General features: G+C 46.5%; 1 protein-coding gene and 1 long non-coding RNA gene across 3 annotated transcripts in view; one reads left to right on the top strand and one right to left on the bottom strand.

Annotated features, from left to right (window-relative positions):
- The window catches only part of MFSD12 (major facilitator superfamily domain containing 12), a 26,573-nt gene extending 8,439 nt beyond the window's left edge, over positions 1 to 18,134 (top strand). Inside the window, exons 2-10 of the mRNA XM_060275307.2 lie at positions 5,868 to 6,078; positions 6,182 to 6,314; positions 7,933 to 8,130; positions 10,175 to 10,267; positions 11,465 to 11,557; positions 12,122 to 12,292; positions 14,305 to 14,399; positions 15,150 to 15,280; positions 17,667 to 18,134. Coding sequence (XP_060131290.1) covers positions 5,868 to 6,078; positions 6,182 to 6,314; positions 7,933 to 8,130; positions 10,175 to 10,267; positions 11,465 to 11,557; positions 12,122 to 12,292; positions 14,305 to 14,399; positions 15,150 to 15,280; positions 17,667 to 17,755 — 1,214 coding nt within the window. The 3' untranslated portion in view covers positions 17,756 to 18,134. The remainder of the gene's footprint in view (positions 1 to 5,867; positions 6,079 to 6,181; positions 6,315 to 7,932; positions 8,131 to 10,174; positions 10,268 to 11,464; positions 11,558 to 12,121; positions 12,293 to 14,304; positions 14,400 to 15,149; positions 15,281 to 17,666) is intronic.
- On the bottom strand, positions 12,208 to 25,197 carry LOC148685530 (uncharacterized). 2 transcript variants are annotated; one of them, XR_015950776.1, is made up of 3 exons: positions 25,075 to 25,197; positions 21,884 to 21,969; positions 12,208 to 12,330 (listed from the first exon to the last, which is right to left on the bottom strand). It is a non-coding gene; the product is annotated as an uncharacterized LOC148685530 (long non-coding RNA). The 2 variants fall into 2 exon arrangements; XR_015950777.1 differs by lacking the exon at positions 12,208 to 12,330 and adding an exon at positions 21,023 to 21,161.
- Between the last annotated feature and the right edge of the window lies 1 nt (position 25,198).

Below are 25,198 nucleotides of genomic sequence, written 5' to 3'. Positions count from 1 at the left end.
ATACTGCTCTAAATGCATAATCTCAGTGTATAGTCTCAGTGTAATGATAGTACAGTGGTACCTCGGTTTATGAACACAATTGGTTCTGGAAATCTGTTCATAAACTGAAGCGTTCATAAACTGAAGCGAACTTTCCCATTGAAAGTAATGGAAAGTGGATTCATCCGTTCCAGATGGGTCCGCGGAGTACTCAACCTGAAGCGTACTTAACCCGAAGCATGGGTGTAATTGGTTCCGGAAGTCTGATCAAAAACTGAAGCGTTCATAAACTGAAGCGAACTTTCCCATTGAAAGTAATGGAAAGTGAATTAATCCGTTCCAGATGGGTCCGCGGCGTTCGTAAACCGAAAATTCATAAACCGAGGTTCCACTGTATACAGTTGTACCTTGGGTTCTCAAAATGCCTTGGTACTCGAACAATATGGAACCCAAACGCTGCAAACCCGGAAGTAAGTGCTCCGGTTTGCGAACATTTTTCAGAAGCCGAACGTGCTCTGATTTGAATTTTACCTTTCCCTTTTGCGTGCCACACTTCTGTTTTGAGCGTTACGCTGAGGTCTGTCTGTTTTTGCTATTCATTTTGTGTTTTTGTTTTCACAGCTCTCTTTTGTTTTGGTTTTGTGACTGTGGAACCCAGTTCAGCTACTGATGGATTGATTGTGTGACTGCAGCACACTGTTTATTGCTTTCATTTTATGGATCAATGGTCTTGTTAGTAAAATTCATGTTAAAAGGGGTTGTTTTCAAAAGTCTGGAACGGATTAATCCGTTTTGCATGACTTTCTATGGGAAAGAAGCGTGCCTTGGTTTTGGAACGCTTTGGTTTTGGAATGGAATTTCCGGAACGGAATAAGTTTGAGAACCAAGGTACCGCTGTATGAGAAAAAGGCTGCTTTTTTAATCTTGGAGGATTGGATCCGGCCCAGTCACTTTCTAAATCCAGCCCACGGACGGTCCAGGAATCAGCATGTTTTTACATGAGTAGAATGTGTCCTTTTATTTAAAATGCATCTCTGGGTTATTTGTGGGGCATAGGAATTCATTCCCCCCCCTTCAAAATATAGTCCGGCCCACCACATGGTCTGACCGGCCCCCTGCTGAAAAAGTTTGCTGACCCCCTGGCATAAATAATATACACCACAGAGCCCAGGGCTTGCCGATCAGAAGGTCGGCAGTTCGAATCCCCATGAACTCCCGATGCTCGGTCCCTGCTCCTGCCCACCCAGTAGTTCGAAAGCACGTCAAAGTGCAAGTAGATAAATAGGTACCTTTCCGGCAGGAAGGTAACGGCATTTCCGTGTGCTGCTCTGGTTCGCCAGAAGCGGCTTTGTCATGCTGGCCACATGACCCAGAAACTGTATGCCGGCTCCCTCGGCCAATAATGCGAGATGAGCGCCGCAAACCCAGAGTCGGTCAGGACTGGGCCTAATGGTCAGGGGTCCGTTTACCATTTTTACCCCTGACCATTAGGTCCAGTCGCAAACAAGTCTGGGGTTGCAGCGCTCATCTCGCTTTACTGGCCAAGTTTGCGAACGTTTTTTGGAAGCCGAATGTCCAGCCAATCGGAAGCAGCCAATCGGAAGCTGGACCTTGGTTTTCGAACGGTTCCAGGAGCTGAACAGACTCCCGGAATGGATTAAGTTTGAGATCCAAAGTACCACTGTATTTGGAGATAAACTGCCTTTGCCAAGGGAGGCTCCGCTGAGCTGCAACTTAGTATTTTAAAAAAAGAGTGCTTTCAAACTGCTAGGTTGGCAGGAGCTGGGACCGTCATGGGGATTCGAACCGCCAACCTTCTGATGAGCAAGCCCTAGGCTCAGTGGTTTAACCCACAGCACCACCCGCGTCCCTAGGCTATAGGTATTGTACCAAGTTCAATTTTTACAGCAAAAGCCAGCAATACAGAATATAATAATACCAAACGAAAGAAAATCAGCAATGACATCACCAGAAATAGAACAATTACACAAAAGGAATTTGCAATGTGTCATTCAATAGAAGGGATTTACGTTTCTTAATAGCTAAAGTGCAGAATTTGGCCACGTCATATGAAACCAAAGGTATTGTACCACTATTATATTTTTTGTAAATAACTCCTATACGTATTCCATTTTTGAAAGGGGTTCTTTGGTGGCTGGCTGTGACTTTCAGCTTCCCCGGCCCCCACCTCCCCGCAACCTCGGCAACTGAGATTGGAATTGGGTTGGTATTTAGGTGGTCGGCTGATGGCGAAAGCTGTGGCCAAAGTCCCATCTCCTCCAGGCGATGGGTCCAGCTGGTCAAAAGTCATGCCTCTGTTCACATGACCACAAAAAAAGTGAGTCTGTAGGGCGGACTCTAGATTGGATATCTCCCCTTCCTATTCGAGGGAGTGGGGTAGCTCAGTCAAGGCTCTTAATCTCAGGTGTAATCTCTGGCAAGTTAAGGTTGCTGTTGTTTAGTCGTTTAGTCATGTCCGACTCTTCATGACCCCATGCCAGGCACTCCTGTCTTGCACTGCCTCCCACAGTTTGGTCAACTCATGTTCGTAGCTTCGAGAACACTGTCCAACCATTTTGTCCTCTGTCGTCCCCTTCTCCTAGTGCCCTCCATCTTTCCCAACATCAGGGTCTTTTCCAGGGAGTCTTCTCTTCTCATGAGGTGGCCAAAAGTCTTGGAGCCTCAGCTTCAGGATCTGTCCTTCCAGTGAGCACTCAGGGCTGGTTTCCTTCAGAATGGAGCGGTTTGATCTTCTTGCAGTCCATGGGACTCTCAAGAGTCTCCTCCAGCACCATAATATATAAGGCTAGAGATCCTTATATTTTACTGAAGAGTAGACCCCTTTGAAATGAACAGACGCAAGGAACCTGTGCCCTTTCATTTCACCAGGTCTGCGCTAGCCTTGGGTAGATTTGCGTTCATACAGAAACACCCCAACCTCCGTAAGAGTATGAGGTTTTACCCAGTGTTCACCCTACTCAGAGTAAACCCATTGAAACAGATGGCCGCGACTGACTTGGGTCCATTGTTGCCAGTTAATTGGCTGTTTGGGACCATGAGGACTAGGAACTTAGTTTAACTTAGGGAAAGGACCCTAGAGAGCAGACCCACTGAAATTAACGAACATCGGATCTGCACCCTAAAGTTAACTGCTTTGTGCAGACTGCCGTCCTGGGCAGCTTGAATTTTACAGTTTTTTGTTTTAATTTATGGCAGTGAAAAACCCAGGAAAAAATAAATATCCTGTAGCAGAACAGTTTGCAGAGACACACAAACCTTGGAGGGGGGAGTGTTAGCTCTTGATAACGCCGTGTGTGCAAGGGGCAGATAACTCAGGGAAACTTTTTTTTCTCTTTTAAAAAGAGGAATTGGAAAGTGCAGATGCTGTACGCCTCAAACATCTGACTTTACTTAGTCACTCTGAGAAGTTCCCTTTTCTCACGAAACCGCCCAAGAGGGCAGCATTGGCCATGAGGACTGGATACTTCCTGGTTTTGTTGCTCCCAAATCACGGGAGGCTTAATCATCAAAAAGCAAACAGATCTGTTGTCGGTGGCTGCTTCCAATTTTTCTGGTCTAAAGTGAATCTAGGGGCAGCTCTAGCTTGGAACAGAGGGTCTTGTGACTGGAGTGGGGGCAGAGACTTCTAAGGCTTTAGATAAGCAATGATCTCATAAAGCAGATGAGATATTTTTCTTCTTCAGAAAGGTGAACTTTACCCAGGATTGGGCATGTTGCGGAATGAGGGCACACGACCGAGCCACAAGCAATCGGCAAAGCGTTTTTGAATCCCCTGGGAGATGTGTGTGTGCATGTGTCTGGATTTTAGCTTCATTTTGTGATGACATCTGTAGAAAGGAAGAAAAGCAGAAATGCATTTCATAGAATCCTAGAGTTGGAAGAGACCACAAGGGCCATCCAGTCCAACCCCCTGCCAAGCAGGAAACACCATCAAAGCATTCCTGACATATGCCTGTCAAGCCTCTGCTTAAAGACCTCCAAAGAAGGAGACTCCACCACACTCCTTGGCAGCAAATTCCACTGCCGAACAGCTCTTACTGTCAGGAAGTTCTTCCTAACGTTGAGGTGGAATCTTCTTTCTTGTAGCTTGAATCCATTGCTCCGTGTCCACTTCTCTGGAGCAGCAGAAAACAACCTTTCACCCTCCTCTATATGACATCCTTTATATATTTGAACATGGCTATCATATCACCCCTTAACCTTCTCTTCTCCAGGCTAAACATACCCATATTTCAAATTTACTACCTGCCCATAGCAGCTATTATAATACATACATACATACATACATACATACATACATACATACATACATACATACATACAGTGGTCCCTTGGTTCTCAAACGCCTTGGTACTCAAACAACTTGGAACCCAAACACTGCAAACCCGGAAGTAAGTGTTCCAGTTTGCGAACCTTTTTTTGGAAGCCGAACGTGCTCCGTTTTGAGTGTTACGCTTCCGTTTTGAGTGTCACGCTGAGGTCTGTCTGTTTTGGCTATTTATTTTGCGTTTTTGTGGCTCTTTTTCGTTTTGTTTTTGTGACTGTGTGGAACCCAGTTCAGCTACTGACGGACTGGTTGTGTGACTGCAGTACATTGTTAGCTGCTTTCATTTTATGGATCCATGGTCTTGTTAGTAAAATTCGTGTTAAACTGCTGTTTTAGGGGTTGTTTCTAAAAGTCTGGAACGGATTGATCCATTTTGCATTACTTTCTATGGGAAAGCGTGCCTTGGTTTTGGAACGCTTTGGTTTTGGAACGGACTTCCGGAACAGAATGGGCATGATGACATTAGTGGTCAAAATCAGCCGGGAGACAGGCGCATTTTATTTTGGATCGCCGGAAGCGACTATGGAGAATGTCTGCGGCGCCAAGCATTTAGCTGTGGAGTCAAACGTGGCATGTAGCTTAAGCAAATAATAATAATAATAATAATAATAATAATAATAATAATAATAATAATAATAATAATAATAGGAAGACCGTCCAGTCTGAAGCCGCTGAGCTGGGTTTCAAGAACAGATTTCTTGTAGGAAGGAACAGCTGCAAGGTTTGATATCATCAGCTGGGACTGGGAGTTTGTTTCAGCTGCGGGAAGCCATTGTTCCCCTTTATAGTTGCTTTGCCAAATTGCCTTCTCGGATCAGAGCCTTTCAAATCAGCAGCTGGCACCAAGGAAACAAAACAGGAAACACATGTTGTTTTATATGTCCCCCAGAGGTTTTATCTGTTATATTTGCATTCTACCTTTCCTCCAAGGATCGGAAAGTGCCCTGATGATCTGCGGATGAAGGGCAGAATGCCCATTTTAAACAACAACATGTTAATTCTCCTCTCCCCCATTTAAATCCTCACAACAACCCTGTGAGGTAGGTTTGGCTGAGAGTGCAGAGAGATAGCTGGTTGGCTCGTTGGACTGGGGTGCCCTGTCAGTCATAGAGGTTCAGCCCAGTTGGTGTTCGATGCCCATGAAACGTTGCTTAAGCTAGCCTGCTAGCCTGCTCCCTAAAATATCCCTGGTTTGCTCCTTTCTATATAGAGGGTGCCTACATTCTGCATGGACTGGTTGCAGGGCAACATGGGCAAATGGCTTGAGATACCTATGAGGTCCATCAATGACCATATAGCATAGGTTCAAAACAAAAACAGTGAGAATTTGTTGTTGACAAAGGACAGCTGGACATATGAAGGGCCCCATTACCTTTAGGAGCTGAGGGCCTCGTCAAAGCTAAATCTGGCCCTGGGTACCTCGCTGAGCAGTCCATAAGTGCTTCTTAAATAAACAGAGAGCATCTTTGCCGAGCCTGCTCCCAGTGTGTCCCTTTTAAAATGCCCCTTCCTTCTCTCTCTTTATTTCCTTCTGCTGCAGGTACCATCTGCGTCCTCCTCTCCTTCCCCTTCATTTTCAACCCTTGCCTGGGCTGCTCGGAGAACACCCCCCAGTTTGCAGCCCTCATCTATTTCATCCCCTTCATCGTCATCTTCCAGTTCGGCTGGGCCGCCACCCAGATCTCCCACCTCTCTCTCATCCCGGAGCTGGTGGACAGCGACCACGAGAAGGTGGAGCTCACAGCCTTCAGGTGAGGCTTGACGCTCAGCCAAAGTCCGCGGAGGACGTGTTTTTGCTAACTCCATCTTTGAACCGCGCGGTTCCTGACCGCATGCTCCCTTTGGCTTTTACAGGTATGCCTTCACCGTCATGGCCAACATCACCGTTTACGCAGCGGCCTGGCTGCTCCTTCATTTCCAGGTGGGCCACCGCGGGCAGCCAGAACAGAGCCACCACCTCGGCCGCCACGACATCCCCGTCTTTCGGGTGAGTGCAGGGAGGAAGCGGAACTGTGTCTCCATTCTACCAGGCTCCTTAATTGCTTCTGGGCCTCTGATGATGATGATGATGATAATGATAAATACCCCACCCATCTGGCTGGGTTTCCCCAGCCACACTGGGCGGCTCCCAACAGAATATTAAAAGCACAATAAAACATAGAAACATAAAAAAAACTTTCCTAAACAGGGCTGCCTTCAGATGTCTTCTAAAAGTCAGAGAGTTGTTTATCTCCTTGACATCTGATGGGAGGTCATTCCACAGGGCGAGCGCCACCACCGAGAAGGCCCTCTGTCTGGTTCCCTGTAACCTCGCTTCTCGCAGGGAGGGAACCCCCAAAAGGCCCTCAGGAGATGGACCCCGGTGTCGGAGGTGGAGATTCTCCTTCAGGTCTATTGGGCCGTTTAGGGCTTTCAATGTCAGCACCAACACTTTGAATTGTGCTCGGAAACATCCTGGGAGCCAATGTAGGTCGTTCAGGACCAGTGTTACATGGTCTCGGCGGCCGCTCCCAGTCCCCAGTCTAGCTGCCGCATTCTGGATTAGTTGCAGTTTCCGGGTCACCTTCAAAGGGAGCCCCACATTGACCGCATTGCAGTAGTCCAAGCAGGAGATAACTAGAGCATGCACCACTCTGGCCAGACAGTCTGCAGGCAGGGCCGTCCCTAGGCCCGGGCTGGGTGGCGCAAGGCGTCAGGGCGCCTGGCTATCAGGGGCGCCGAATGCTGGTGTCTGCCTCCATGCGCCTCTGCTGTTGAGCGGCTTCAGGCCACTCTCCAGAGGCGTGTGGGGAACACTGGCCTGGGGCCGCCTGAACAGCTGAGAAGTGCGGCACGGGGGCCCAAGCTCGCGCTCCCCACGCGCCTCCAGAGCTTCATGCGGGGAGCGGGAGCCTGGGGCCACCTCCTCCGTGCCTCTCAGTTTTTGAGCAGCTTCAGGCCACTCTCCGGAGGCGCACAGGGAGCGCGAGCCTGGGGCTGCCTCCTCCGCGCCTCTCAGCTCCCCGCATGCCCCTCCTGCCTGCCTCACTCACGGTGGGCGCCGGAGGGATCTTGGCACCAGGGCGCCAGGTATGGTTAAGACGGCCCTGTCTGCAGGCAGGGAGGGTCTCATCCTGCGTACCAGATGGAGCTGATAGACAGCTGCCCTGGACACAGAATTGACCTGTGCCTCCAGGGACAGCTGTGAGTCCAAAATGACTCCCAGGCTGCGCACCTGGTCCTTCAGGGGCACAGTGACCCCATTCAGGACCAGGGAGTCATCCACACCTGCCCGCCCCCTGTCCCCCAAAAACAGTCCTTCTGTCTTGTCAGGATTCAACCTCAATCTGTTGGCCGCCATCCATCCTCCAACCGCCTCCAGACATCACACAGGACATTCACTGCCTTCACTGGCTCTGATTTGAAAGGGAAGTAGGGCTGGGATCCCTGCGACTCCCTGCTGCAGGATACAGCTCAGTTGACGGGAGAGAAAGAGCCGGTGACGGGAGTCTCTTGTGGCAAATAAAGATGGGCCCTCCTTCCCTCTTTAGAGGCAGTTGCATCCCCAACGGCAGATAGGTGAAATAGTAAGTCAAAGCCTTTCTCTTCCCCCTTCCCAAATTCAGAACCTGTCTCTGATCGTGGTGGGGGTTGGTGCCATCACTTCGCTTCTCTTCCATCTCGGCACCAAAGAGAAGGGCGCCCGGCTTGCCAGGTTGCCGGATCCTGAGGAACGGACCCCCCTGTTGCCTCCGGACCGAAAAAGCCCCGCTCGGCCTCTCCTCCTCTGGAAACACTGGCTTTTGGAGCCTGCTTTCTACCAGGTGAGTTCAAGGGGAGGGGAGCAAGGAGGTGGTCTCTATTGCCTTAGCCGCAAGGGAATTAGGGAGCCTAGCCCCAAATCCTGATTCCGCAACTTCATTATCCCAGTGTAGGGTATCTGGTTTGGGGGGGGGAAGAGCTGCAGGAGGAGAAACTTCATTTACCCCTAATATTTAAAGCCGTATGGGAAACGCAATGTGGGAAGCCTGGGTATTTAATATCCCTTTTTAAAATGATGCTCTTATGAAACTGCAGGTTGTTGCCAATGTTCTTATCTGTTTACAATTTGTCTGTAAATATTCAATAAACCATTTCCATTCTTTTATGAAAAGTTTATCTTGATTTCTTATTTTTCCGGTAAGTTTTGCGCATTTCTGCATATTCCATAAGTTTTTGTATCTGTTCTTCCTTTGCTGGGACTTCTGCTTCTTTCCATTTGGGGGCGAGTAACATTCTTGAATAAGTTTCTGTATGGTTTGGGCCATTCTGTCCCTATAATTCCCAAAAGAAAAGCTTCTGGGTTTGTTTGTTTTTAACAAATGTTATTTTAAACATCCTTTTCAGTTCATTCTATATCATTTCTCAGTAAGCTTTAACCTTACTAGAGTGGTACCTTGGTTCTCAAACGCCTTGGTACTCAAACAACTTGGAATCCAAACACTGCAAACCTGGAAGTAAGTGCTCCGGTTTGCGAACACTCCGTTTTGAGTGTTATGCTTCCGATTTGAGTGCCACGCTTCTGTTTTCAGTGTGATACTTTTTCGTGTATAAGACTAGGGTTTTTTTTACTTTAAAATTATGGGGGAAACTGTGGGTCGTCTTCTACATGGGTCAATCTCCCCCCTATTTTCTTAAATTGGAGTTCCTAAAGGTGAAACTAGGAAAATTAGTGGGAGGGCGTTCCACAGGGCGGGTGCCACCACCGAGAAGGCCCTCTGCCTGGGTCCCTATATTATTTGACTTCCCTCTATCTCTTTGCGGTTTCCAAGTTTCTTTTACATTCAACTTATCTGTATTCCATAATTGAAAAACAACATTCCCTTATATCTGTGAAGTTAGTCTAGGACACAGCCAAGTTGTTGGAACCATATTTAATTAGATAGTTATTAAAGCAATCCCATTCTTTTTTTAACCTTGTCGCCTGAGTGGTTTCTTATTAATTGCGTCATTTTAGCGAGTTCAAACTTTTTAGCGAAGCCCAAACTTTGCAAAGGTTTAGAAAGATGGGTTGGAGAAAACAGGCACCAAACAATGTCTACTCAGAAGTAAATTGCATCTGGGTGCATTTGATTTAAATAAAATCCATTTAAATCACGATATAAATCACTAGTCAGTAAGACTTGATTTTTATTTTTTATTTTTTACAGAAAGACTCATTCTTGCTTATATCATCTTCATATTTACAAACCAGAGGAAGGTTTCATATTTGGAATGATACATTTTCAGAGCAGTTTTTACAGTTACAGGTGAAACTCAGAAAATTAGAATATTGTCGAAAAGTGGATTTATTACAGTAACGCAACTTAAAAGGTGAAACCAATATATGAGATAGATGCATGACATGCAAAGCAATATATGCCAAGCCTTTATTTGTTGTAATTGTAATTATTTGTCGTTAGGCGGGTCAATTATAAATGGAATGTAATTGATGAAATGTAATAGCGATGTTTATTTTTGTATTATTGTAACTATTTGTTTTATTACTGTGGAATTTCCAAAAGAAAGCATTTGTCAAAATTAAAAGAAAAATAAAAAATCATAAGTTGCATTACTGAAATAAATGCACTTTTCGACGATATTCTAATTTTCAGAGTTTCACCTGTACAGTTGTATCTCTACTTCCGTATCCCTCTGGATACGGAATCTTTGGGTTATGGGCGTGGCAAACCTAGAATGTAGTGCGCCTCTATTTACGTAATTTTCAGGGTGCGAACGGACCCCCAGAACGAATTAAGTTCACCTCCGGAGGGTCCACTGTGCACAGAAAAATATGGTATACAGTACAATATTTCTCCCCTGACTGTCTCTCCTCCTCTTTCTTCCCAGGTGGCAATGTTGTATATGGCCACACGACTCATCGTCAACCTCTCCCAAACCTACATTGCAATGTATCTCACCAACTCACTGATGCTCCCCAAGGTGAGTCCAACTGGAGGTAGAGACATCCTTCACCTGGTTGCTAAGGCAACTGGCTCCTGAGGATGCGAGGGACCGATTTCTTCCCCCCGCGCTCTCTTGTGCGGTTACAGAACCCAGAGTAGGATTTGCCCGTCAGGGAAGATTTGCACAAGGTTGCCATGCTTGCTTGGCGTCAGCAGTTTCCCGTTTCTGGCAACATCTCCTGAGAGCCGCCCAAAATCTCCCAGAGGCTTCCAGGACCCCAGGAAGCGAGGCCGGAAGCCGCTGTCTTTTCTGATGTGGTGGCAGTTGTGTTCCGGATGGCCCAGTCCAATATATATCATTATAATATAATTTATCATTATAATATAATTTATCTATACCCTGCCCATCTGGATGGGTTTCCCCAGCCACTCTGGGCGGCTCCCAACAGAATATTAAAAACACGACAAAACACCACACATTAAACTTCCCTAAACAGATGTCTTCTAAAAATCAGATAGTTGTTTGTTTCCTTGATATCTGATGGGAGGGCATTCCACAGGGCAGGCGCCACCACTGAGAAGGCCCTCTGCCTGGTGCCCTGTAACCTCACTTCTCACAGGGAGGGAACCGCCCAGAAGACCCTCGGAGCTGGACCTCATTGTCCAGGTTAAACGATGGGGTGTGGAGACGCTCCTTCAGGGATACTGGGCCGTTTAGGGCTTTCAAGGTCAGCACCAACACTTTGAATTGTGCTCAGAAACGTCCTGGGAGCCAATGTAGGTCTTTCAGGGCCGGTGTTATATGGTCTCAGCGGCCGCTCCCAGTCACCAGTCTAGCTGCCGCGTTCTGGATTAGTTGCAGTTTCCGAGTCACCTTCAAAGAAAGCCCCACGGAGAGCGCATGGCAGTAGTCCAAGCAGGAGATAACTAGAGCATGCACCACTCTAGCACAGGAATCCCCAAACTCGACTCTCCAGATGTTTTGGGACTACAGCTCCCATCCTCCTTTACCAGTGGTCCCGTTAGCTAGGGGTGATGGGAGTTGTAGTCCCAAAACATCTGGAAGGCCGAGTTTGGGGGTGCCTGCTCTAGCAAAACAGTCTGCAGGCAGGGAGGGTCTCAGTCGGCGTACCAGATGGAGCTGGTAGACAGCTGGTCCTGGTTTTCAGCTCTTCCTCCTCCAAAGATAACAGAATCCATCCCGTTTTTTCCCCTAATTCTCGCCTTCCTGCAGAAGTTCATCGCCACAATTCCCCTGGTGATGTACATTAGTGGTTTCCTCTCCTCCTTTCTGATGAAGACTGTGAACAAGAAGATTGGCAGGAATGTGAGTATAACAATAATAATAATAATAATAATAATAATAATAATAATAATAATAATAATAATAATAAATAATCTATTACTTATACCCCACCCATCTGGCTGGGTTTCCCCAGCCACTCTGGGAGGCTTCCAACAAAATATTAAAATACAATGGTATTAAAAGCTTCCCTAAACAGGGCTGCCTTCAGATGTCTTCAATAACAACCTTGTAAAAGATACAGTTTGGGGGGATTCCCCCCCTTCCCCTCTTTATTTCCCCTTCTACACGGGTTCTGTTTCTCTCTTTCTCTCTCTTGTTTTATTTACGTCGCGCCATGTTTGGTGCACGTATAATTATGTACTTTTTGAACTTTCAATAAAGATGTGGGGTTTTTTGTTTTAAAAAAAGACAATGTATTTTGCTTTAAAAAATAATAATCAAAAACTGGGGGTCGTCTTCTACACGGAAAAATGCAGTATTTAGGATCCTTAGTTATTTAGAATTATGATTAGTCTAGTGTTTCCCTTCCCCCCTCCCCTATGATTTTTCAAAATCTCTTCTTTTCTCTCCTCCTCCCTGTTTTAGTTCACCTACTTCGTGGGCTTGCTGAGCATCCTGGCATTTGCTTCCTGGGTGGCTCTGGCTGAACGAATCGGCGTTGAGATCTATGGAGCGGCCGTCCTTCTCGGCACCGGCTCGGCCACTATCCTGGTAACGTCCCTGTCCATGACGGCCGACCTCATTGGAAGCAACACAGTACGTAACGGGGGCATGTGCAGAGCGCACGGGTGATCCTGCCAGGGAAACACACACACACACAGGTACCTGATGTGGTGCCGAGATTCAAAACACCAGCCAGATACCATCTTTTTTTCCATTTCTTTTTTTAAAAACCTAAGTTTCTAGTCCTTGTGACCAACAGTACCTCTTCCCAGGAAAAAATGGAGGGAGCGAGAACTTTCATTGGAGAAAAGATGGGGTGGAATTGTAATACAGTGGTACCTTGGGGTCTCAGACTCTCATTCCCCCCCCCCCCGGCATTTAAAGGCCCCACAAGGCAGCCCTGTTTAGGGATTTTAATGTTTAATAGATTATTTTATTTTATTTTTCTGTTGGAAGCTGCCCAGAGTGGCTGGGGAAACCCAGCCAGATGGGCGGGGTATAAATAATAAATTATTATTAATAATAATATTCTTTAATATAAATTATTTCATTCCATTACAGCTTCATAAAACACTTTACAGTACATTTTGAATTACAGCTATTTTCAATTCTGTGTTTATGTGTCTAAATAACACTTCCATATTCCTCGCCCTGTGACTTCCCTCCACCACCGAACAGCTTCTTCTGTTTAGCATTCTGCTTCTATTGTGTTGTAAATATTGTTTTTCATTTTCCCCATAAGCCATGGGTAGGCAAACTAAGGCCCCGAGGCCAGATCTGGCCCAAAAGCCTTCTAAATCCGGCCCGCAGATGGTCCAGGAATCAGCATGTTTTTACATGAGTAGAATGTGTGCTTTTCTTTAAAATGCATCTCTGGGTTATTTGGTGGAGCATAGGAATTCATTCATTATATAGGAATTCATTCAAAATATAGTCCGGCCCCCCACAAAGTCTGACCGGCCCCCTGCTGAAAAAGTTTGCTGACCCCTGCCATAAGCCATCTTACAAAAATTGGTCAATGCATATGAATAAATTTGTTTTGGAACAATGTTTTTTCATGTATTCTTTTACACATTCACATTCTTTGGGTCTCTGACTTCCTCTGTTTCGGAAGTCAGTTCCAAAACCAAGGCGTGCTTTCACATAGAAAGCAATGCAAAACGGATTGATCCGTTCCAGACTTTTAAAAACAGCCCCTAAAACAGCAATTTAACATGATTTTTACTATCATTTACACCATTGATCCATAAAATGAAAGCAATAAACAATGTACTGCAGTCACACAATCAATCATTAACTGAACTGGGTTCCATACAGTCACAAAAACAAAACAAAAAGAGTCGCAAAAACAAAAATGCAAAATAAATAGCCAAAACAGACAGACCTCAGTGTGGCACTCAAATCGGAAGCATAACACTCAAATCGGAGTATGTTCGGCTTCCCAAAAATGTTTGCAAACCAGAATGCTTAATTCCAGGTTTGCAGCGTTCGGGTTCCAAGTTGTTCGACGGCTAAGCCGTTCGAGAACCAAGGTACCACTGTAATAGAATAAATGCCGTATGCAAAATGTCCCGAAAACCAAAGACCAGTCCCAAAGGTTTATACCAGGCATGTCAAACCTGCGGCCCTCCAGATGTTTTGGCCTACAACTCCCATGATCCCTAGCTAGCAGGACCAGTGGTTGGGGAAAGATGGGAATTGTAGTCCAAAACATCTGGAGGGCCGCAGGTTTGACATGCCTGGTTTATACTAACTTATGGAGCCGCGTTTTACAGATGTATACTGTTACAAGTTGTGTACGTTCAGAAATGCAGGTTTTCATAATATATTTTGGGGTGGTTCTCCAGGGAAATTTAAAGGACAGTGATACAATAAATGAGGGCAAAGGGTGGGGAGAAAACCGGGGTGAATGGTGCCTGCCATCAGATTTTAGAGGTCTGAAACTAGAGGCGGGTGGTGTTTCTTTTTAAAAGGGGATTTCAAAGGGAGGACAGTGCCAAAGAGGCAAGCCTCAAATGGGATTTTGAGGCTTGCCTCTTTTTGCTTCCGGGCAGCGTCCTTGAGCTTTTCCGGAGCCCAAATAGCAATCTCGTTTTCTTTGACAGCACAGCGGTGCCTTCGTCTACGGAGCCATGAGCTTCACGGATAAAGTCGCCAACGGGGTGGGCGTGATGATCATCCAGAACTTGCACCCGTGCCCGTAAGTAGAAACATTACCCACTGAAACCACAGACCATAACACAACAGCATGCGACAATTGCAGGATGCGAGGCGCTCGGCTCCCAGTGTGAACAGAATCCAATTCTGAGAAGGAATAGCTCTCGGAAAGTAAACCTGATTTGAAGTAGGGGTTGAATAATTTTGACCTCAACTTTAGATATAGACAGGCCTTGGTTATTTATATGTCTCTCTTATCATTTTGATGCAAGCCACTTAAATGCTTTGCCGATTAAGCGGTACAGCCGTACCTTGGTTGTTGAATGGAATCCGTGATTGTATTATTCTTTTATTAATTTAATATGCCGTAAACCGCTTTGAAGTTTTTCTCTAAAGTATAAAGCGGTGCAGAAATTAAATAAATAGGTACGCCGTTTGAAAAACCAAGGCGCAGCTTCCGATTGGCTGCAGGAGCTTCCCGCGCTCAACCGGAAGCCGGGTCGGACATTCGGCTTCCGGAAAAAAGTTCACAAACCGGAGCGATCACTTCTGGCTTTGCGGCGTTCGGGGAACCAAAACATTCGAGTCGCAAGCCGTTCGCCAACCAAGGTACGACTGTACATCATTTCCCAGTAAGCTCTCACCTTGCTTGTTGCCTGCTTCAGATTCTGTATGCGAGAGATCTCCCAGGAATTTGGCCTGGAGTCACTCTTCCTTTTTTAACAACTCCCGTTGCTTTCCCCTTTCTGTCTTCCCTTCCCTCTCCCCCCCCCCCCGCCAATGGGGAACCCAGGACTGAGCACTGTTGCAGCAACTGTGTGCCGTTTTACCGCTGGGTGATGGTGGCCGTCACCGGAGGAATGGCTGTCGTCGCCACTCTGGGCCTCGCCTGCATAATGATTTGGCCCATCCGTGTCCGGTTCCGTAAGTCAGATTTCGTTTTGCCTTAACTGTGGGGGGGGGGGGAGAGGCGGGGACCCGGCCAGCGGAAGAGGTGGCCCCTAGAATGAATGAATGAATCTTTATTTGCGTCAGCCGTTGGCCATAGCAACAAAACAACAATACGATATACAAAGAATAGAAAGAAAAAGGCAATTATATAAAATACATTTTAGGGTTTTGAATCAATAGTCAAATGGTGGATCTAATTCTGATTGCCCCAGCTAAAAACCTTGCCACCTTTCCTGTCACCTGCTCATCTTGGTCTGCCCAGAGAAAGGACACTGGGGCAGTGGCTGGCTGACCCAGAATGGACAATAAAAGAGGGGGATCATCTCATTCCTCAAGTCTTTAGAAAGAGGGCAAGCCAGAAGGGCATGCGCCACCGATTCAGGACTGCCATCTCCACAGGGACATTCCTGTTACGTGCGAGGGATGGAGAGGAATGCCCTGAGAGCAGAGGATTTTTCTTCTTAGAGGAGGGATGTGTGGGAATGTTAAGGATAGTTGGAAAGGGATATATTGGATAAGTATTATCTTTCCTTGACTCGCGCTACTAAATGATGTAGCAGAGCAGATTCCCCTCAGTATAGCTGGAAGCTTTGAATCTCTTCGTTAAGATCGTTTCCCTTTTGTCCCTCTTAAAAGAACGAAGGCACGAGAGTCTTTCTGAGTAAAGTAGCAAGAGGTTTACTCGCATTTCAGTTCGCGGTTTGATCCCTGAAAGGCAGGCTTTAGCTTAATAGTTACACGAACAAAGAAAGACGAAAACTGGATGAACTGAGAAGACGGCTGCGTGACTCGGCTCCTTTGTGGAGTCGGCCAGAGTCAGGCCCATCTCCCAGGTCTCAGGCAGAGGGGAGGAAAGTTGCACCGACTGGATGTCCCCCTCCTTGTGCCCATTCTAGGGAAATAAGAAACGTTGCATTTGACTGCACCAATTGATTACATCCCACAGGATGAACTGTAAGAAAAATACTTAGTTCCTGAATCTCTTGCGCATATTGATAACTTTGCTCAGCTTCACAGATACTTGCCAGGCTGTATTTGAAAAGGGAGGTGTGAGCCCCTACAGTCCAAAGACTGTTGGAACAGCTTTCCCAATTTCCTTCCTCCTTGCAGAGAAATAATCTGATGTCAATTTGGGGGAGTCAAAATGGCTTCAGGATTGCTCTCCTGTACTATTTCAGACATAAAATAAAAAAATTCCTTCAGTAGCACCTTTAAGACCAACTAAGTTTTTATTTTGGTATGAGCTTTCGTGTGCATGCACACTTCTTCAGATACAGTGAAATAGGAGTCCCCAAGCACTTATGTAGAGAAGGGGTGGGGAGGGGGAATTTCAGAAATAGACTGGAAAGAGAAGTTGCTGAATTACAACTTATCACCAAGCTCAAAACCATGGAGGGACCTGGTTTGAACAGAGATATCGGATTCTTATCTCATTATACATGATAAGCGATCTTCAGCCATCTCAACCCTTGCTTTTTCATGCAAAACCATTTGCAGTCGTTTTCGGTCATCAACAGCTATCAGTCAGTCAATCACCCACTTCCACCACCCTTCTGAGTGATCCCCCCTCCCCTCCCCATCCCCACCCCTCCCCACCCCTTCTCTACATAAGTGCCTGGAAACTCCTATTTCACTGTATCTGAAGAAGTGTGCATGCACACGAAAGCTCATACCAAAATAAAAACTTAGTTGGTCTTTAAGGTGCTACTGAAGGAATTTTTTTATTTTACTTTGACCCAGACCAACACGGCTACCTACCTGTATTTCAGACATGTAGTTTATATACTTATGTATGTGTTTGCCTTGTACATTTATGAACATTTTATAAATGTACATAAAGGACCCCTGACGGTTACGTCCAGTCGCGGATGACTCTGGGGTTGCGGCGCTCATCTCGCTTTACTGGCCAAGGGAGCCGGCGTTTGTCTGCACACAGTTTTTCCGGGTCATGCATAGCTGCCAAGTTCTCCCTTTTTAAAAGGGATTTTCCCTTATGCTGAATAGGCTTCCTTGCGAGAAAAGGGAAAACTTGGCAGCTATGGTCATGTGGCCAGCATGACTAAGCCGCTTCTGTCAAACCAGAGCAGTGCACGGAAACGCCGTTTACCTTCCCGCCGGAGCAGTACCTATTTATCTACTTGCACTTTGACATGCTTTGGAACTGCTAGGTGGGCAGGAGCTGGGACCGAGCAACGGGAGCTCACCCTGTCGCGGGGATTCGAACCGCTGACCTTCCGATCGGCAAGCCCAAGAGGCTCATTGGTTTAGACCACAGCGCCACCCGCGTCCCTATATATGACCTTAGAGTTCCTATAACTGGACAGCTCAAGCAACCTTTGTTTCTCGCTTCCTCCTGCAGATGACATCTCCGTTTCGGGGCTGGCCGGCACCCGATCCCAGGCACTCGGAGACTCCGAGGGCAGCGGAAATCCCAGTGTCGTCAACTGAGGCTCTGTCCCCCTTGGGGGGGGGGGAGCAAGCCGGAAGACGCCTTGGCAGGGAAGACCCAAAGACTCGGCTGCCCTCCTCTCAATCCAACTGGGTTCTTCTTGAGAATTGGACCATTCCCAACTCTTTCCTCTCCCTTTTCCTCCTCCTTGCACATTTTGCACAGTTCTGTCCCGTCACCCGCCCTGCCCTTCCTTTTGCACGATGTTCACAAAAGATACTAGGCCTCATGAAGGAAGAAATTCTCCACCCACCCAGTCCCTATCTTCCCTGCCCTCGTCACATCAGACCACTTACATATATATATATATATATAAATCTACTTGTATATAAGAATTATAAATAAAGGTGTGTGTTTTATTAAAAAAAGAAAAGAAAAGGGAAGCTTACATTCTTTCTCTTCACTAAGTCGTAAAAGCTGGACACTGAAGCCAGTGTTGTTGTTGTTGTTTATATTTTGCTTTATTGATTCCAAAAAGAAAACAAACAGTCAACAAAAACACTTCAACACGTTACAAAAAGATACTATGGTTTCTTAGTACATATCTTCTATGGCGACTTCCCATCATGGTTCCTTAGTACTTTTTGGTTTGTTGCATTTATCTTTATCGATGATAATACATCTCAGTTCTCTTAAGTTTCTACGGTTTCTTGCAGAAGTCACTTCAGGCCTGCCAACAACTCCAGATTTTTGCATTGCTCCCTGAGATAATTTCTATACATGTCCCATTCCCTCATAGATGTTTGTTCCATCCGGTCCCTTAATTTTCCCGTCATTTTTGTTAATTCTGCAAACTCGATAACAGTTTTGATTGCCACTCCAGTTTAGTCGGTGTTAAATCTCCTTCCCAGTTTCCAGCTTTTAGAATTCTTGCTGCCACGGTGGCATAGAGAAATATCTTCCTCACCTTTTGGGGTATCTCTGTGCCTATTCCTGTATTCCTAAAAGGCATAGATATTGAAGCCAGTGTTGGTCCAATGAAAATAATGAACTTTAGTCACCAGATGTCAAAGAAATAAACAACTATCTGACTTTTAGAAGACATCTGAAGGCAGCCCTCTTTAGGGAAGCTTTTAACATTTGATGAATTATTGTATTTTAATATTTTGCTGGAAGCCGCCCAGAGTGGCTGGGGAAACCCAGCCAGATAGGTGGAGTATAAATAATATATTATTAAAAAATTCCTTCAGTAGCACCTTAAAGACCAACTAAGTTTTTATTTTGGTATGAGCTTTTGTGTGCATGCACACTTCGTCAGATGAAGTGTGCATGCACACGAAAGCTCATACCAAAATAAAAACTTAGTTGGTCTTTAAGGTGCTACTGAAGGAATTTGTTTATTTTGTTTCGACTCAGACCAACACAGCTACCTACCTGTAACTAATATATTATTATTATTATTATTATTATTATTATTATTATTATTATTATTATTATTATTATTTATTACTAGCTGGCCCTGCCATGTGTTGCTGTGGCTCAGTTTGTTAAATGGAGGGTCAGAGCCCCCCTTCAGACTCCCCTGACCGTCAGAGTCCCCCAGTTTTTCGTATGTTATGTTTACATAGGCGCATCCCTGTGTCTCCCCCCTACCCTGTCCCGATCCATTACCTATCCCTGTTTCCTATTCTGGGACCCCCCCACCCCACCCAGGCAAGGCTTGAGATACCCCCATTTCATATTCAGCTATACCCACCCCACCCAGGCAAGGCCTTACCTATCCCTGACCCCTATTCCACCCCCCTCACCCCACCCAGGTCAGGTCTTACCTATCCCTGCCCCGGAACTGAGCCAGTTTTTGAACGTTTTTTGGAAGCCGAACGTCCAACGCGGCTGTCGGCTATTGTTTCCAGGGCGCCTGCACCAATCAGGAGCCGCGCCTTGGTTTCCAAACATTTCGGAAGTCAAACGGACTTCCGGAACGGATTAGTTTGGCGCTTTTGTTTTTCCCATTCATTTTGCGTTTTGGTTTTTGAGGCTTTTTCGGTTCATTTGTTTTTGTGACTGTGCGGAACCCAGTTCAGCTACTGGTTGGTTGGTTGTGTGGCTGCGGAAATGGATGAAAGCCCCCCATCCAAACAATGACTATCATCAGTGCAGGTCAGGGGGGAAATGTAATTTTAATTTTTATCATCTGCATACTGTCTTGTTTATTGTATACAGTGGAACCTCAGTTTATGAACACCTCAGTTTATGAATTTTCAGTTTACGAACGCCGCAGACGCATCTGGAACGTATTAATTCATTTTCCATTACTTTCAGTGGGAAAGTTCGCTTCAGTTTATGAACGCTTCAGTTTATGAACAGACTTCCGGAACCAATTACACCCATGCTTCAGGTTAAGTACAGACTTCCGGAACCAATTACACTCATACCTCGGGTTAAGTACACTTCAGGTTGAGTACTCCGCGGACCCGTCTGGAACGGATTTATCCACTTTCCATTACTTTCAATGGGAAAGTTTGCTTCAGTTTATGAACGCTTCAGTTTATGAACAGACTTCTGGAACCAATTGTGTTCATAAACCGAGGTACCACTGTAGTACAGTACATTGGTTATTGCTTTCATTTTATTGATCAATGGCCTCATTAGATAGTAAAATGCACGTTAAGCTGCTGTTTTAGGGGTTGTTTTTAAAAGTCTGGAACGGATTAATCCATTTTGCATTGCTTTCTACAGGAAGGCGCGCCTTGGTTTTGGAACGCTTTGGTTTTGGAACAGACTTCCAGAACGGATTAAGTTTGAAAACCAAGGTGCCGCTGTATAGGTGTTTCCTAATGACGCTCAGCACCCTTAACAAACTACAGCTCCCATGAGTCTTTGGAGCAGCCAAGCCTGTTTAAGTGCTATGACCCCAGTTTAAATGCATAGCTCAGTTGGGGCCAAAAGCAGAAGGACTTGTGATTGTATCAACCTATCATTTAAGGCACCAATTCATTGTGCCAGTGGTGGAATCTAGACACATATTTTAAAAAGGTGAAAATTCTTTTTTTAAAAAAACATTTTGAAAAATAGATTCAATTTGCCATAGCTCATCATCGCCATCTGGTGTCGCATTTGTATAATGTACTTTGCAGCACACTTGAAACGTTTCCTTTGCAGCTGCATAGCCGAGTCCAGAGTTTCATTGCAGAACATGCACAAACACACCAGCCAGGAAATACGGAGGTCTCTGTTCCTCTTTTCGAAAGAAATTGCAAATGAACTTTCCCTTTGTCCCAACCGCTACCCGGTTTCTCGGTGTTGGAATTCCTTATTCCTGATCCTGATGCCAGCTCTTTTTCAGGGCCGCCTCGATGACGAAGCTTGCACGATGTGTGTGTTTTCGTTTCAAGAGATCAGGCGCTCTTCTCGGAAACGGGAGCAAGTTCCAACCTGTCTGAACAGGCCGGAGTCTGCAGGAAACTAGCAAAAGAAATTAATGGCTGGCAAGACAATGGAATGCGGAAGGAGTGGTGGTTTTTTAAAAAAACATCAGCTTGGCAATAAAAGTGAAGCTGCTAAGATCCTAGGGATCGTTTATTAGCAGTTTTAACTGTTTGGTTCAGTTACACCAGGGGTCAGCAAACTTTTTCAGCAGGGGGCCAGTACACTGTCCCTTGTGGGGGGCCGGACTTTTTTTTGGGGGGGGGGAGAGATGAACGAATTCCTATGCCCCACAAATAACCCAGAGATGCATTTTAAATAAAAGGACACATTCTACTCATGTAAAAACACGCTGATTCCCGGACCGTCCGCGAGCCGGGTTGAGAAGGCGAATTGCCCGTATCCGGCCCCCGGGCCTTAGTTTGCCTACCCATGGATTAATCTGTTTTGCGTTCCTTTCTATGGGAAAGTGCACCTTTGCTTTGGAATGCTTTGGTTTTGGAGACTGCTGTAACTCTTATCGAAAAAAAGAAACGAAATTCGTCCTTATTTTTGAGAAACCCATGCTGGGTCTTAGCAAACTCCGTTTAATTTGGCACCATCTTAGGTTAGGGGGGCTGTGCCCCAGTTGCCCCAAAGGAACCAGCCCCCCCGTTGCTATGAATTAGGTCAGATTCAAAAGCACCGTGTGTGCCAGTTATACGACGACGTTTATTTCAGGGGCGTTCCCCTATTTTTTCTTCTTTTATGGCTGAACTCACCTGTCTGATGAGGCAACAGAGGTCCTTTCAAGGTGAAGGACTCCTCTTGTGGTGCTAGAGGATGATTAAACCCCTGCAGGAAGCAACTGTCAGGGAGGAAAAGAGAGTCTTGGTGGAAACAGGCGCTGAACTCCCTGATAATGTCTTGGTAGATTGTCCTCTGGCTTGAAGAGATTCAAGATGCATTGCATACCGCCCAAAGTTTCTCCGATGAAAATAAAAAAAAGGTAAAGGGACCCCTGACCATTAGGTCCAGTCGCGGACGACTCTGGGGTTGCGGCGCTCATCTCGCTTTACTGGCCGAGGGAGCTGGCGTTTGTCCGCAGACAGTTTTTCTGGGTCATGTGGCCAGCAGGACTAAGCTGTTTCTGGCGAAACTAGAGCAAAGCACAGAAGCGCCGTTGACGACCTCGCTGTAGCGGTTCCTATTTATCTACTTGCACTTTGACGTGCTTTCGAACTGCTAGGTTGGCAGGAGCTGGGACCAAGCGATGGGAGCTCACCCATCATGGGAATCCAATGAAAATAGGGATGTCCTATTCCAGGGGTTGGCAAAGTTTATCTGGCCTGGGCCGTATCGGTCCCACAGAGATCCGTGGACTGGATCGTGTGCACCCGTGATTTTGGCGTCTGCGCAGACATGATTTTCGGCGCCGCGGAAACGTGTCCCCGTGCCACGCTGGTTTAGTGTAGCGTGCGAGCGGGCAACTCAATTCAGGGGTGGCTCATGGACTGGTCAAACGACCTCCGTGGGACGCTTCTGGTCCATGGGCCTTAGGTTGGTGACCCCTGTCCTATTCCTTCCCCTCCAATGTTTCTTTCGTGAAAATAGGGACGTCCTATTCCATCCCCTCCAACATTTCTCCCGTGAAAATAGGGACGTCCTATTCCATCCCCTCCAACATTTCTCCCGTGAAAATAGGGATGTCCTATTCCATCCCCTCCAACATTTCTCCCGTGAAAATAGGGACGTCCTATTCCATCCCCTCCAACATTTCTCCCGTGAAAATAGGGATGTCCTATTCCATCCCCTCCAACATTTCTCCCGTGAAAATAGGGACATCCTATTCCATCCCCTGCAACATTTCTCCCGTGAAAATAGGGAGAAAGATGCCATAAGGACAGGTAAGCAAAAGACAATGGAGAGTCTTTTCCATTTCCTTCCTCCCTGCAGAGAAACATTTGAAGTCAATTTGGGAGAGTGCAAATGGTTTCTGGATTGTTCTCCTGTACTATTTCAGACATGTGGTTTACATACTTAAGTATATGATAGCCTTGTAAATTTATGAACATTTAATTTATATATTTGAGACCTTAAATTCTTATAACGCCGCATTACAGGGGGTTGGACTAGATGACCCTCAGGGTCCCTTTCCAACTCTACGATTCTAATAATTCCTGTTTGTCCAAGAGAACAACGGCAGCTCTCCTGGGCTTTGTGGGACAAAAGCCACTCTGTGTAATCAAAGCTAGAAGTGTTAGAATTTATGGTTCGGTTACGTTGACATGCTTCTTAACAACAGATTATATGACCCGGAGAACAGGAGGGGAAATAGATCTCCTCTTGAGCTTGGGCAAACAGGTTGGTCGAAGCTGCGCCAAAGAGAATGGCTGTTGGAAAGTTGGAAAGAGCTCAAGAGGTAGTTAAGGAAATAGAAAAAGCAGGTGAGCCTGTGACCTGGATTCAGGAATTAAAAGTATTTACCATCACAAAAGAATGGGCAAGTAAGCAATCAGTGGCCATTATTAGGTTTCCTGGCAGGCAGGATTTCTGCTGTAGACTGCCTCCTTCTGTGATGTATGTATGATGTTTTTAGGGGTGGTCTTGAGCTACAGGGTGGGCAGTTTCAAAAGTCTATATAAGAGCTTGCACACCAATGTTCTGGGTTCCTCCTCCCTCCTGCGTGTGGCGAGTGAGGACCCTGTTGCAACAGTTTAATAAAGATCAGGCTTACTAGCGGCTTTGCTTCTCAAAATTCTCCGGTTGGCCTCTGTTATTTTCTCCTACCGATAGTTCCCTGTAACCTCACTTATCGCAGTGAGGGAACCGCCAGAAGGCCCTTGGAGCTGGACCTCAGTGTCCAGGCTGAATAATGGACAGGGCAGTCTCGAGCAGGTCGCGCGCCCTGGTGCTGAGGGGCGGAGATCACTCCGGTGTCCCCGCACTCGCAGGGCGAAGCATGGTTTCCGCGCGCGCCCTGGCGCACTGCGCCACCAGGGGTCTACCTAGAGCCGGCCCTGATGATGGGGGTGGAGACGCTCCTTCAGGGATACTGGGCTGTTTAGGACTTTCAAGGTTAGCACCAACACTTTGAATTGTGCTCGGAAACATCCCAGAAGCCAATGTAGGTCTTTCAGGACCAGTGTTATATGGTCTCAGTGGCCACACCCAGTCACCAGTCTAGCTGATGCATTCTGGATTAGTTGTGGTTTCTGGGTCACCTTCAAAGGTAGCCACAAGTAGAGCACATGGCAGGAGTCAAAGCGGGAGATAACCAGAGCATGCACCATTCTGTCCAGTCCATGGGCAGGTAGGGTCTCATCCTGTGTTCCAGATGGAGCTGGGAGACAGCTGCCCTGGACACAGAACTGACCTGTACCTCCATGGACAGCTGTGAGTCCAAAATGAGCCCCAGGCTGCATACCTGGTCCTTCAGGGGCGCAGTTACCCCATTCAGGACCAGGGAGTCCCCCCCCACCTGCCCGCCCCCTGTCCCCTCAAAAACAGTCCTTCTGTCTTGTCTGGATTCAAGCTCGATCTGTTATCCGCCATCCATCCTCCGACCGCCTCCAGACCCTCACACAGGACCTTCACTGGTTCTGATTTAAAGGAGAGGTAGAGCTGGGTATCATCCGCATACTGATGAACCCCCAGCCCAAACCTGAGCCCCCCCCCATCCCTGCTGCAAGCAGAAGACGAACGGAGGAGAAGGACAAGTTTCGGGGAGCTCGAAAGTGGTCGCCGCTTGTGCACCTTTGGGTGCCACAGAGCAGAGACGGTAACCTCCCTTCATAGAATCATAAGAGTTGGAAGAGACCACAAGGGCCATCCAGTCCAACCCCCTGCCAAGCAGGAAACACCATCAAAGCATTCCTGACATATGGCTGTCAAGCCTCTGCTTAAAGACCTCCAAAGAAGGAGACTCCACCACACTCCTTGGCAGCAAGTTCCACTGTCGAACAGCTCTTACTGTCAGGAAGTTCTTCCTAATGTTGAGGTGGAATCTTCTTTCTTGTAGTTTGAATCCATTGCTCTGTGTCCGCTTCTCTGGAGCAGCAGAAAACAACCTGCTTCAAGCCAAAGGGAGTCCCATG

This window comes from Zootoca vivipara, chromosome 6, assembly GCF_965207765.1.
Source record: "Zootoca vivipara chromosome 6, rZooViv2.hap1.1, whole genome shotgun sequence".
NCBI classification, from domain to species: Eukaryota; Metazoa; Chordata; class Lepidosauria; order Squamata; family Lacertidae; genus Zootoca; species Zootoca vivipara.
The sequence above is the reverse complement of the archived record's forward strand: the minus strand, read 5'-3'. Positions and strand labels throughout refer to the sequence as shown.